The sequence below is a fragment of the Pipistrellus kuhlii genome, unplaced genomic scaffold, assembly GCF_014108245.1.
Source record: "Pipistrellus kuhlii isolate mPipKuh1 unplaced genomic scaffold, mPipKuh1.p scaffold_m20_p_94, whole genome shotgun sequence".
NCBI classification, from domain to species: Eukaryota; Metazoa; Chordata; class Mammalia; order Chiroptera; family Vespertilionidae; genus Pipistrellus; species Pipistrellus kuhlii.
This window is the reverse complement of record NW_023425600.1, coordinates 506,525-519,446: the sequence shown is the minus strand read 5'-3', so window position 1 is coordinate 519,446 and position 12,922 is coordinate 506,525. Positions and strand designations below refer to the sequence as shown.

At 54.1% G+C, this 12,922-nt stretch overlaps 1 protein-coding gene across 1 annotated transcript; it reads left to right on the top strand.

The window, feature by feature from the left end:
* Positions 1 to 9,944: 9,944 nt before the first annotated feature.
* Positions 9,945 to 11,181, top strand: LOC118714018 (inorganic pyrophosphatase-like). Its single transcript, XM_036428855.2, is given in 2 exon segments — positions 9,945 to 10,017; positions 10,020 to 11,181. Coding segments are annotated over 2 exon segments (870 nt in total). The 5' UTR covers positions 9,945 to 9,983; the 3' UTR covers positions 10,856 to 11,181.
* Positions 11,182 to 12,922: the final 1,741 nt, after the last annotated feature.

The window sequence follows — 12,922 nt, the reverse complement described above, 5'->3', positions numbered from 1 at the left end:
TAAAACCCCCAGCCTGGGCTGAACCCCCGGACCGGCAGCGCTGAGCCCCAGTTATGGGCCAGACCCTGGGGACCCAGGCTCCTGCGGGGGAGGCGGGGCTGTGAGGCGGAATCCTGGGGGAGCAGCGAAAGGCGGGGAACCTGGAATCGCGCGCACATTGTGCGCAGAGGACTGAATGTTGACTCTGATGCTGGATTACCCTAGCCGGAAGGAACAGGGCCTCCAGTGACACTGAGCCTCAGTCCGGACTGCTCTGAACCCCAGCTCTGGGCCAATCCCTGGGGACCCAAGCTCAAGCAGAGGGAGACGGGCCTGTGAGGTGGAGTCCTGGGAGAGCGGCGAAAGGCCGAGCCCCCGGAGTCGCGCACACTGTGCGCAGAGGACAGTCTGTTGCCTCTGATCCTGGACTCCCCTAGCGGGAGGGAGAAAGAAAGCTCCAGACTGTAGGAACACGTCAGGGAGCAGGAGCCCCTGCCGGACACCGGCCAGCCGGGCGCCGGCAGGGAGTCGGGCGACGGGGCCCCCTGGGGGGGGGTGCCCCTGAGCCTTCGACTGCTGAGCGCGGGCAACGGAGCCAAGGCCTGGGGCTGCTTCCTGGGCGGCACCGACCCCAGCAACAGGCTGAAGCAGCGCAGGAGCCCGCGGAGAACAAAGGGGTGCCACAGGCCAACCTGCTGAGCTCCCAGGACAAGGAGGAAGAAACCATAGAAGTTCTCAATGTGAAAAAATCAAGTGAGAGCAAAAGATAGTAAAATTACTTAAGAAAGAATACAAAGAAGATCTTGAAAAATCAAAGACTAAGTCAGAACTCAACTTACCAGCCAACATTGCAACATAAATGTGTGTTGGTTTTTTTTTGTAAAAAAAGGACAGAATGTTGGAACAGCGGCGCCCAGGCCTAGAGTGGCCAGGCACAAGGCAGTGGCAGCCGGACCCGGAGCAGCAGTGGCCAGGCCCCAGAGCAGCAGCGGCCAGAACTAGAGCATCAACGGCCAGCACTGGAGCAGCCAGACCTGGGGCAGTGGCAGCCAGGCCTGAGGTGGAGGCGGCCAAGCCCAGGGTAGCCAGTCCAGGAACACCCAGACCCGGAGAAGCCGGGCCCAGAGCAGCCGGGTTGGGAGCAGCCAGACCCAGAACAGCAGTAGCCAAGCCCGGAGCATCCAGGCCAGGAGCGGCCAGGCTCGGAGCGGCCAGGCCCAGAGCAGCCGGGTCGGGTATGGCCAGGCCCGGAGCAGCAGCTGCCAGGCTGGGAGCGGCCAGGCCCGGAGCAGCCGGATCTGATACGGCCAGGCCCGGAGCAGCCGGGTCTGGTGCGGCCAGGCCCGGAGCAGCGGCTGCCAGGCTGGGAGCGGCCAGGCCCGGTGCGGCTGGGCCCGGAGCAGCCGGGCCCAGAGCAGCTGGGTCAGGTGTGGCCAGGCCCAGAGCAGCAGCTGCCAGACTGGGAGCAGCCAAGCCCGGAGCAGCCGGGTCTGGTGCGGCCAAGCCCGGAGCAGTAGCTGCCAGGCTGGGAGCGGCCAGACCCGGAGCAGCTGGGTCTGGTGTGGCCAGGCCTGGAGCAGCGGCTGCCAGGCTGGGAGTGGCCAGGCCCGGAGCGGCCGGGCCCAGAGCAGCCGGGTCGGGTGCCGCCAGGCCTGGAGCAGCAACAGCCAAGTCCAGAGCAACTAGGTCGGGAGCATTAGTGACCGGACCCGGAGCAGCTGGTTGTGGAACGAACCAGAGCAACAGAGTCTAGGCCCGGAGCAGCCTGGCCCAGAACAGCTCGCTCCTCGCCTGCCCCTGCCCCACGGCTGCCTCTCAGACATGGCTGGAAACTTTTGCGGGAACTTGAGGGTCTGCTGAATCAAGTGATGAAGGCTTATATCTGGATGTGTTGAGTTAGTATAGTGCTGGGGTGTTGATCTGTGAGTGCCTTGGGTGGGGCCTGGATGAGGCTGGTTGACCTATTTGGAAATGTCTTTTGTGTGAAATGTATCATTGGGCATGTGGAGGTATTATTGATATGAGAAAATGCTAAGTAACAGATTTACTGTCTGAAAAGGGATTTACTATCGGGGAAAGGGAGGGAGGAAGAGACTGAACATAAACTGTGCACCTATGGATGAGGACAGTGGGGGATGGGGAGGGGGCGGAGAGTGGGGTGGGAACCTGGTGGAGTTGGGAAGAAATGAGGAACCTTTGTAATAATATGAACAATAAAGATTGATTTTAAAAAAATAAATAAAAATAAATAAATAAAATAAAATATATCTTATTTTTGTTAACCCTCACATGAGGATATTTTTCCATTGATTTTAGAGTGGGAGAGAGAAGGAAAGACAGAGAAACATCGATGGGAGAGAAACACATCCATGGGTTGCCTCCTGCAGAAGCCCTGACCAGGCCCAGGCCATTGAGGAGCTTGCAATCGAGGTGTGTGCCCTTGACTGGAATGAAACCCTGAATCCTTTAGTCTGCAGACTGATGCTCTATCCACAGAGCCACACTGGCTAGGGCCAATTTACTAATTTTAACTAAAAGCTACATCCTAGGATGCCTAGTCTTTTAAGACTTCCTTTCAGAAGTGCTGTGGTCTGCGTCTCTTCCCCCCATCGGGGTAGCGTGTGTCAGGTCTGGCTGAGAGGATCCCATCGTGTTTGTCTGCTTGGCTGTTGGTGGGCATCGGGTTGTGTCCACCTCTGCGAGGACTACGACCATGTCCTTTGCTGGGTGTTCTCAGAAGGATGCTGACATGGCGCCTTGCCCCACAGCCGGTCCCCGGCTCGGGTTCACCGTGACCTGCACACCAGCATTTTCTATTTTGGATGTGGGCCGCCAAGTCTCCTCCATCATCTGAGATCAACTTCTAACCTTTATGTAGGACCATGAGGGGCCCTGATCCCAATGAAAAATACTAATGCCCAGCTAGTATCAATTGTCTGACCTAAGTGGCCTGGAGAAAGTCTAGGCTTCATCTATCATCATTCATATATATAAAGCCAGCAACCTGAACACTGCAATGACCAGAAGAATCGGTCACTATGACACCCACTGTAGCCTGTGAACCAACCCAATCAGGCAGAGCTGGCCAGCCAACCTTCTGCAGCCCCTCCCCCAGGCAGCCCACTCCTGATAGGCCCCCCACCAACCCATGTGCCTGTGGCCCCTCCCCCCCAGCCAGCTCCACCCCCTATTGGCCCCCCACTTCAATTGGGGGTAGGGCCCTTCCCCCAGGCCATTGCTCCACCAGGGACGGGCCCATGGGCCAGCCTCCCGCAGGTCTCCTGACAGGCCTGTCCCCAATCCACTGATTGGGGCTGGGCTGGCCAGACCCCACCCATGCACGATTTCATGCACTGGGCTTCTAGTATTTTTTTTTTTTTTTTTTTTACAGAGAGGAAGAGAGGATAGAGTTAGAAACATTGGATGAGAGAGAAACATTGACCAGCTGCCTCCTGTATACCCCCTAGTGGGGATGTGCCCACAACCAAGGTACATGCCCTTGACTGGAATTGAACCTGGGACCCTTCAGTCTCCAGGCCGACACTCTGTCCACTGAGCCACACCGGTTAGGGTGCCTCTAGTATTCTTATAAGCAGCTCAAGAAGTTCTGTTGGGCCCTGAGTGACATTTGCCTCTGATTATCCATTTCCGAGTTACCCTGCTCCTGCCAGGTGCTGCCCCTCTCCAAGACCAGGAGGAAGAGGAAGGCAGTAGCTCACCTTCCCTCAGTCTTCCCAAGGTCATCATGTCAGGAGATGCACGGAGATTCCTGTAGGGGAAACTAGGGGATGGTGTTAAGGAATTACACCCCGAGAGGGGAAGAACCTTCACACCTCAAAGCGTTCTGCCTTGTTTCACTTCACCGTCCCTGGATCTCCATTCCCCTAGGAGTGAGAAAATGAGGCACTGACAGTGGATGCCCAGCCTTCCCCCTCCCCCACCCTCTCCAGGGCTCCCCTGAAGGGGTCACTCAAGCTAGGGCACAGCCAGTGTCCTGCAGAGCCTGGAGGCCAGCTCCCAGGGGTAGGGGACAGGTGTGGGCCGCAAGCTTCCAATTACTTCTGCTTTTTCTTTAATTGTTCATATACACCCACATTTCCCAAGGTCAGACTTTAGAGACAGGACAGTGTAAAACCACAAAAAGGAAGTCTCTGCAGCTGCCACTGATTGGCCAGGAGCCCTCCGCTTTCTTAGAACCAGTGACTTGCTGGGAGGGGGTGGGCGTAGAGTCTTGTTTAGCTCTGGTGGCCATAGTCAGCCTGCCCTTCACTTTGCCCAGAATGCCTGAGAATCAGTCCTATATTAAGTTTAAAAAAAAATACAAATGACTTCAGAGAGGAAGTGAGAGGGAAAGACAGTTGGAAACATCAATGATGAGAAAGAATAATTGATCAGCTGCTTCCTGCACATCCCACACTGGGGATTGAGCCCACTACCCATGCCCTGACCGGGAATTGAACCGAAACCTCCGGGTCAACACTCAACCACTGAGCCACACCAGCACTATGTTAAATTTAAAAATTCCTAGCCAGTCATTTTATTTTTATTTGTTTATTTATTTATTTATTTATTTATTTTTAAAATATATTTTATTGAGTTTTTACAGAGAGGAAGGGAGAGAGATAGAGAGCTAGAAACGTCGATGAGAGAGAAACATCGACCAGCTGCCTCTTGCACATTCCCTACTGGGGATGTGCCCGCAACCAATGTACATGCCCTTGACTGGAATCGAACCCGGGACCTTTCAGTCCGCAGAACGATGCTCTACCACTGAGCCAAACCGGCTTCGGCCCTAGCCAGTCATTTTAATTTATTTTCCCAGTTATAATTATGATTAGATTACAAATTTTGTGGGTTTTTTTTTTTTTTTCATTATGCAGAAAATACTATTGGGAGGATATTCAGGGTAACTAGTTTCCTTTGAATTTGAGCCAAGGGACTGTTATTTGCCAATACAAAATAAACTAAAAATAAATAAACAAACAAAAAACCCAAAACTAAACTTGACACTTGGTCCATTATGAAAGACTAGAGGCCTGGTGCACGAAATTTGTGCACGGGTTGGGGGGCCGTCCTCAGCCCAGCCTGCACCCTTTCCAATCTGGGACACCTTGAGAGATGTTAAACTGCCCATTTAGACTCAATCCCACCGGGTCTAAATGGGCAGTCAGACATCCCTCTCACAATCCAGGACTGCTGGCTCCCAACTGCTTGCCTGCCTACCTTCCTAATTGCCCCTATCCGCTTCTGCCTGCCAGCCTGGTCACTCCCTAACCTCTCCCATGCCAGCCTGATTGATGTCTAACTGCTCCCCTGCCAGCCTGTTTGCCCCCAACTTCCCTCCTCTGGCAGCCGGCAACCCCTAACTCCCCTCCCCTGCAGGATTGATCGCCTCCAACTGCCCTCCCCTGCTGGCTATCTTTTGGTGGCCATTTTGTGTTCACATGGGGGCAGGATCTTTGACCACATGGGGGCAGCCATCTTGTGTGTTGGAGTGATGGTCAATATGCATATTACTCTTATTTAGGATAGAGACCTGGTTCATGGGTGGTGGTCAGCTTGTTTGCCCTGAAGAGTGTTCCAGATCAGGGTGGGATTCCCTTGGGGTGTGGGGTGGCCTGGGTGAGGGGCCTGTGGTGGTTTTCAGGCCAGCCACACACTCTGGCTACCCAAGCAGAGGCCCTGTATCTGGAATTTATTTACCTTCTACAATTGAAACTTTGTAGCCTGGAGTGGAGGCTTAGGCCTGCTAGGGTGTGTAGAAAGCTTGGCTTCCTCAATTGCGGGGGAAACCCGAGCCTCTCTCTTTTTTTTTTTTTTTTTTTTTTTTTTAAATAACTTTTTTTTTTAAATCAATCTTTATTGTTCATATTATTACACAGGTTCCTCGTTTCTTCCCCCCTCCACCAGGTTCCCACCCCACCCTCTGCCCCCTCATCCTCATCCATTGGTGCACAGTTTATGTTCAGTCTCTTCCTCCCTCCCTTTCCCCGATAGTAAATCCCTTTTCAGATAGCAAATCTGTTACTTAGCATTTTCTCATATCAATAATACCTCCACATGCCCAAAGATACACTTCACACAAAAGACATTTCCTAATAGGACAACCAGCCTCATCCAGGCCCCACCCAAGGCACTCACAGATCAACACCCCAGCACTATACTAACTCAACACATCCAGATCTAAGCCTTCATCACTTGATTCAGCAGACCCTCAAGTTCCCGCAAAAGTTTCCAGCCATGTCTGAGAGGCAGCCGTGGGGCAGGGGCAGGCGAGGAGCGAGCTGTTCTGGGCCAGGCTGCTCCGGGCCTGGACTCTGTTGCTCTGGTTCGTTCCACAATCAGCTGCTCCGTGTCCGGTCACTGCCGCTCCCGACCCAGTTGCTCTGGACTTGGCTGTTGCTGCTACAGGCCTGGCCACACCCGACTCGGCTGCTCTGGGCCCAATTGCTCCGGGCCCGGCTGCTCCGGGCCTGGCTGCTCCGGGCCTGGCCGCTCCCAGCCTGGCAGCCGCTGCTCCGGGCCTGGCCGCTCCCATCCTGGCAGCCACTGCTCAGGGCCTGGCCACACCGGACCGGACTGCTCCAGGCCTGGCCGCTCCCAGCCTGGCAGTTGCTGCTCCAGGTTTGGTCACTGCCACTCCCGACCTAGTTGCTCTGGACTTGGCTGTTGCTGCTACAGGCCTGGCCACACCCGACCCGGCTGCTCTGGGCCCGGTTGCTCCGGGCCCGGCCGCTCCGGGCTTGGCTGCTCCCAGCCTGTCAGCCGCTGCTCCTGGCCTGGCCGCATCAGACCCGGCTTCTCCGGGCCTGGCCGCTCCCAGCCTGGCAGCCTCTGCTCCGGGCCTGGCCACACCAGACCCGGCTGTTCCGGGCCTGGCCGCTCCCAGCCTGGCAGTCGCTGCTCCGGGTCTGGTCACTGCCGCTCCCGACCTAGTTGCTCTGGACTTGACTGTTGCTGCTACAGGCCTGGCCACACCCATCCCAGCTGCTCTGGGCCCGGTTGCTCCGGGCCCAGCCGCTCCGGGCCTGGCTGCTCCCAGCCTGTCAGCCGCTGCTTCGGGCCTGGCCGCACAAGACCCAGCTGCTCCGGGCCTGGCCGCTCCCAGCCTGGCAACCGCTGCTCTGAGCCTGGCCACTCCCAGCCTGGCAGCCACTGCTCCGGGCCTGGCCGCACCAGACCCGGCTGCTCCGGGCCTGGCCACTCCCAGCCTGGCAGCCGCTGTTCCGGGTCTGGTCACTGCCGCTCTCGACCTAGTTGCTCTGGACTTGGCTGTTACTGCTACAGGCCTGGCCACACCCGACCCGGCTGCTCTGGGCCCGGTTGCTCCGGGCCCGGCCGTTCCGGGCCTGGCTGCTCCCAGCCTGTCAGCCACTGCTCCGGGCCTGGCCGCATCAGACCCGGTTGCTCCGAGCCTGGCTGCTCCCAGCCTGGCAGCCACTGCTCCGGGCCTGGCCACACCAGACCCGGCTGCTCTGGGCCCGGTAGCCCCGGGCCCGGCAGCTCCGAGCCTGGCCGCACCCAGCCTGGATGCTTCGGGCTTGGCTTCTGCTGTTCTGGGCCTGGCTGCTCCCAACCCAGCTGCTCTGGGCCTGGCTTCTCCGAGCCCGGCCACTCCGGGTCTGGGTGTTCCTGGACTGGCCACCCTGGGCTTGGCCGCCTCTGCCTCAGGCCTGGCTGCCACTGCCCCAGGTCTGGCTGCTCCAGTGCTGGCCGTTGATGCTCTGGTTCTGGCCGCTGCTGCTCTGGGGCCTGGCCACTGCTGCTCGGGCCCAGCTGCCACTGCCTTGTGCCTGGCCACTCTAGGCCTGGTCGCCGCTGTTCCAACATTCTGTCCCCTTTTCTTTCTTCTTTCTTTCTTTTTTTTTTTTTTTTTTTTTAATGCATTTATGTTGCAATGTTGGCTGGTGAGTTGAATTCTGACTTAGTCTTTGATTTTTCAAGATATTCTTTGTATTCTTTCTTAAGTAATTTTACTATCTTTTGCTCTCACTTGATTTCTTCACATTGAGAACTTCTATGGTTTCTTCCTCCCCGTCCTGGAATCTCAGCAGGTTGGCCTGTGGCACCCCTTTGTTCTCCGCGGGCTCCTGCGCTGCTTCAGCCTATCGCCGGGGTTGGCGCCGCCCAGGAAGCATCCCAGGTCCTTGGCTCCGTTGCCCGCGCTCAGAGGTCGACTGCTCAGGAGCACCCCCCCGCCCCCCGGAGGCCCCGTCGCCCGGCTCCTTGCTGGCGCCCGGCTGGCCGGTGTCCAGCGGAGGCTCCTGCTCCTCGTCGCGATCCTCCAGTTTGGAGCTTTCTTTCTCTCTCCCGCTAGGGGAGTCCAGGATCAGAGTCAACAGACTGTCCTCTGCGCGCAGTGTGTGCGACTCCGGGGGCTCGGCCTTTCGCCGTGCTCCCAGGACTCCACCTCACAGCCCCGTCTCCCCCTGCCCAGCCTGGGTCCCCAGGGACTGGCCCAGACCGAGAGTTCGGGGCGGTCTGGTCTGAGGCTCAGCGCCGCCGGAGGCTTTGTTCCTTCCGGCTAGGGTAATCCAGCATCAGAGTCTACATTCAGTCCTCTGCGCACAAAGTGCGCGCGACTCCGGGGCTCCCCGCCTTTCGTTTTTCCCCTGGGATTCAGCCTCCCAGCCCCGTCTCCCCCTGCCGGAGCCTGGGTCCCCAGAATCTGGCCCATGATGGGGCTCAGCGCTGCTGGTTCGGGGGTTCAGCCCAGGCTGGGGGTTTTATTTCCTTCCTGCTAGGGAACGCCAGGCAGCATCCAGCCCTCTCCTCCTCTCCGGCTGCGACCTCTCGGTGCACGCGTACGTGGGAGCGCGCAGCATGTCTCCGTACCTTAGGCTTTTTTTTCAGCTCCTCTGATTTTCCTTCTGGTTTTCTCCCACCTTCCTATTGTAGAGTTTTCAGTCAGTCAACTACCTGTAGGTCTGGGTAATGTCCACTCTACATTTTAGTTGTATTCCATTGAAATTGTTGTGAGCTGCTGCGGTTAGGTGTCTACCCGAGCAGCCATCTTGGATCCTCCCCAAGCCTCTCTCAACTGCTCTCTCTGGCTGCAGCCATCCTGGTTGGGATTAATTTGCATACTCACTCTGATTGGCTAGTGGATATGGCTGGTGGGCATGGCTTGAGTGGAGTGATGGTTAATTTGCATATTACTCTTTTATAAAGTAGGATTATTTCAGCAAGTTTTATACCATGTGCCTGTATGTTACAAACAGCTTCAGCCTTGCCATGAAGTCCAAATATAATTCTATAAATCTTTTCTCATAACCACATTGTAAGGTTTCACGAGCAATGATCTCATACCTTGTTCATTTATTCAGAAAACAGTTTCTTCTGGCTGAAACTGGTTTGGCTCAGTGGATAAAGCGTTGGACTGCAGATTGAAAGGTCCCAGGTTCCAGTCAGGGGCATGTACCTTGGTTGCAGGCACATCCCCAGTAGGGGGTGTGCAGGAGGCAGCTGATTAATGTTTCTCTCTCATCGATGTTTCTAGCTCTCTGTCTCTCTCCCTCTCTGTAAAAAAAATCAATAAATTTGTTATGCCCAGATTTCGTGATCCCCAAAGACCACCAAAAAGCCGAGTCCAATGCAAAAGCAAAAGAGTCTTTTTATTTCGAGCTAGCCCGAGCTCACACCCCACATACCGATGCAGTGGCATAGTAGAGAGAGAGCGGGTTTCCCTAGGACAAAGGATTTATAGGGGTGGTGAGGTCACTGCTTTGGCTGACCCTGATTGGTTGGGTGAGGGTTAGGGTCCAGTTACATAGTGATATAGTTATACAAAATGGAGGACACAGTACAAATCAGAGCCAGGAGTTAACCCTGTCCTGCCCTCTTAAAATTATATTAAAAAAAGAAAAGGGGGGAGACCCGCGGGCGCTAGCCGCGTTAAAGGCGGCTCCGGGTGCCGCTCCCAGCCCGGCCCCGGCCGTGCGCGGGCGCGGACGGCTGCCCTTGTCAGTGGGCGCCCCGGGCCGGTGGCTTTGCTCGGTGGCATCATGAGCGGCTTCAGCAGCGAGGAGCACGCCGCGCCGTCTCCTTCGAATACCGCGTCTTCTTCAAAAATGAAAAGGGACAATATATATCTCCATTTCATGACATTCCAATTTATGCAGATAAGGATGTGTTCAACATGGTGGTTGAAGTACCACGCTGGTCTAATGCAAAAATGGAGATTGCTACAAAGGACGCTTTGAACCCAATTAAACAAGATGTGAAAAAAGGGAAACTCCGTTATGTTGCAAATGTGTTCCCTTATAAAGGATATATCTGGAACTATGGTGCCATCCCTCAGACGTCTTGGGAAGACCCTGGACACAATGATGAGCACACTGGTTGTTGTGGCGACAATGACCCGATTGACGTCTGTGAAATTGGAAGCAAGGTCTGTGCAAGAGGTGAAATAATCAGGGTGGAAGTTCTGGGCATATTGGCTATGATTGACGAAGGGGAGACTGACTGGAAAGTGATTGCCATCAATGTGGATGATCCTGATGCAGCCAATTATAATGGTATTAATGATGTCAAGCGGCTGAAACCTGGCTACCTGGAAGCTACTGTGGACTGGTTTAGAAGGTACAAGGTTCCTGATGGAAAACCAGAGAACCAGTTTTCTTTCAATGCGGAATTTAAAGATAAGGATTTTGCAACTGACGTTATTAAAAGCACTCATGACTATTGGAGAGCATTAGTGACGAAGAAAACCGATGGAAAAGGAATCGGTTGCATGAACACCACAGTGTCTGGGAGCCCCTACAAGTGTGATCTGGATGCTGCCAAAGCCATTGTGGATGCTTTACCACCACCATGTGAATCTGCCTGCACAATACCTGCAGATGTGGATAAATGGTTCCATCACCAGAAAAACTAAGGAAATTTCTCCGGAATACAAGCTGATATTACTGCATCATATTCATCTGGAAGTATTAGATGCAAAAGTAGTGGCTTTTCTAAGCTTTAAATTTATAGAACTAATCTAACAAAGAAAATTCTGCTGTGACCAATCCAATATATTTAGTATGTTATTCATATGAAAGCATTTTTCATCTCAGCTAAGATAACTTTGAGCACATGCTTAAATATCAAAGCAGTTATTGGAATTTGGAAGTCATTTGTGAATAAATGTGTGAGATATTGGACGTATATGTTTACTATGTGTTAGGAAATAAAATTATTTTGCTGGGAAAAAAAGAAAAACGAAAAGAAAACAGTTTCTTCCAGCTTCTAAAGTGCCAGGCTTAGACGCAGGCCCCGGGGAGACCCAGGGGTTGGCAGTGGTCCTGGGGGTGGAGTTGGGGGGCTTTGGAGGAGGCTGGGAAGCACAGCCCTTCTTTGTGGGGCTGAGCACAGTGAGGCACGCTCATTGAGTGGCCTGTCCAAGGTCACAGGGCATGCCTTCCAGGCATGTAGTTTCAGAACCCACCTTGTTTAATTAATTTCTTACCCAGGAACAGAGGCAGCAGGCAGAGGTGACTGAATGAGGTGGGATGGAAAGAGTGGAAGAGGGGGGAGTGGGATTCAGCAGAGGGAGGGGCAACTACAAGAAGGGAGTGGACACCCAAGGGGAGTGACAGCGCTGCCAGTGGGGAAGTGGGCCGGCCTGGTGTGAGCTCAGGGATGCGGGGAGAGGCCGCTGCCCTGGGAGGGAGCGAGGCGGAGGGGGTGGCCCAGTGTGAAGTGGTAAGTGGCTGCTCGCCACCTGCGAGGTGGGGTGGGAACGCCCCATGCTCAGCGACTCCCCCTGCTTGTCTCACTGCTAGAAACTTCTAACAGCCACCCCCTCCTGCTCCCACAATTTTATATTGTCTAAATGACAATACTTTTTACCTGTTTGGTTTAATAGGGAACTGATTAGCCATTTTCACTTTCTTTCTGTGGTTGCTAGAGGCTCACGCTGTATTTTCACCAGACAGCGCGGTGGGAGCACATGCCACCCCGCCACCTCCTGGGACCTCCACGTGCTGCGGGTCCACGCAGGGCATCTCAGACGGAAAGCGCTGCTGAGGCATGGATGCGGGGGTGGACTTGCTGTCAACGGTTTGAGGTTTTCAGGCTCCAGAGTGAGTGGAGAAGGGAAGAAGTGGGTGTGGCGGAGCATGTGGGGAGACGGCCTGGGAGTGTGGGCTTTGCGTGGTGACCAGCTTGAACAGGGCCGGGAGGACAGGGCATGCCAAGACAGACAGGGGACTTGGGTGTCTGAGGCTCCCCTCCTCCCTTACAAGGAAAGACAAAACCTCAGGAGATGGAGGAGGGGGCCTCAGGCTAGATTGGCCCTGGAAGGAGGATGGGGGCCGGCAGCCCAGGGCTCCAGGTGGTCAGCCGCAGCCGGAGCCCCGCTCTTCCTCAGAGTTGGCAATGCTCTCCCAGACTCCCTGGCCGCTAATCCTGCTTTGGTCGACTGGCTCAACGGTTTGGAAAACGGTGTATGGTTTTTGGTATTTAGCTAAAATATATTCAAGGAATTGTGTGATATTGCTATTAATTTTTCACTGTTGTGCCCTTATTTTATGAACAAGTTTTCTCGGGAATTTACATCTATAAACATGAAAAATTAGAATAGAGTATTCATCCTTTGAAACATAAATGGATTTAAAGTAGTCTAAAGCATAACATTAAAAGGTGTGCTTCAACAAAATTTTAATTTCAAATTTAATCAATACTTAAATTTTATAATTAATTTATACGGTTTTGATCTATTTTCATTCCTCATATATGTGGCAGCTGTTACAGCTAGAGCATTATGGTGACAAAGTACTAATACATATGTATGTTTTTGCTGGAGGCGTGATTCACAGACTGCACAGCAGAGACCCTTCCTTCGGAGCGGATTCCGTGGGAGACTGAATCCACTAAGCACCGGGTGCCCCTTTCGAGAATATTGATTTCAGTATATATAGACTGAGGAGACATCTTTAGCTGAAGAATTTGTCTTTATAAT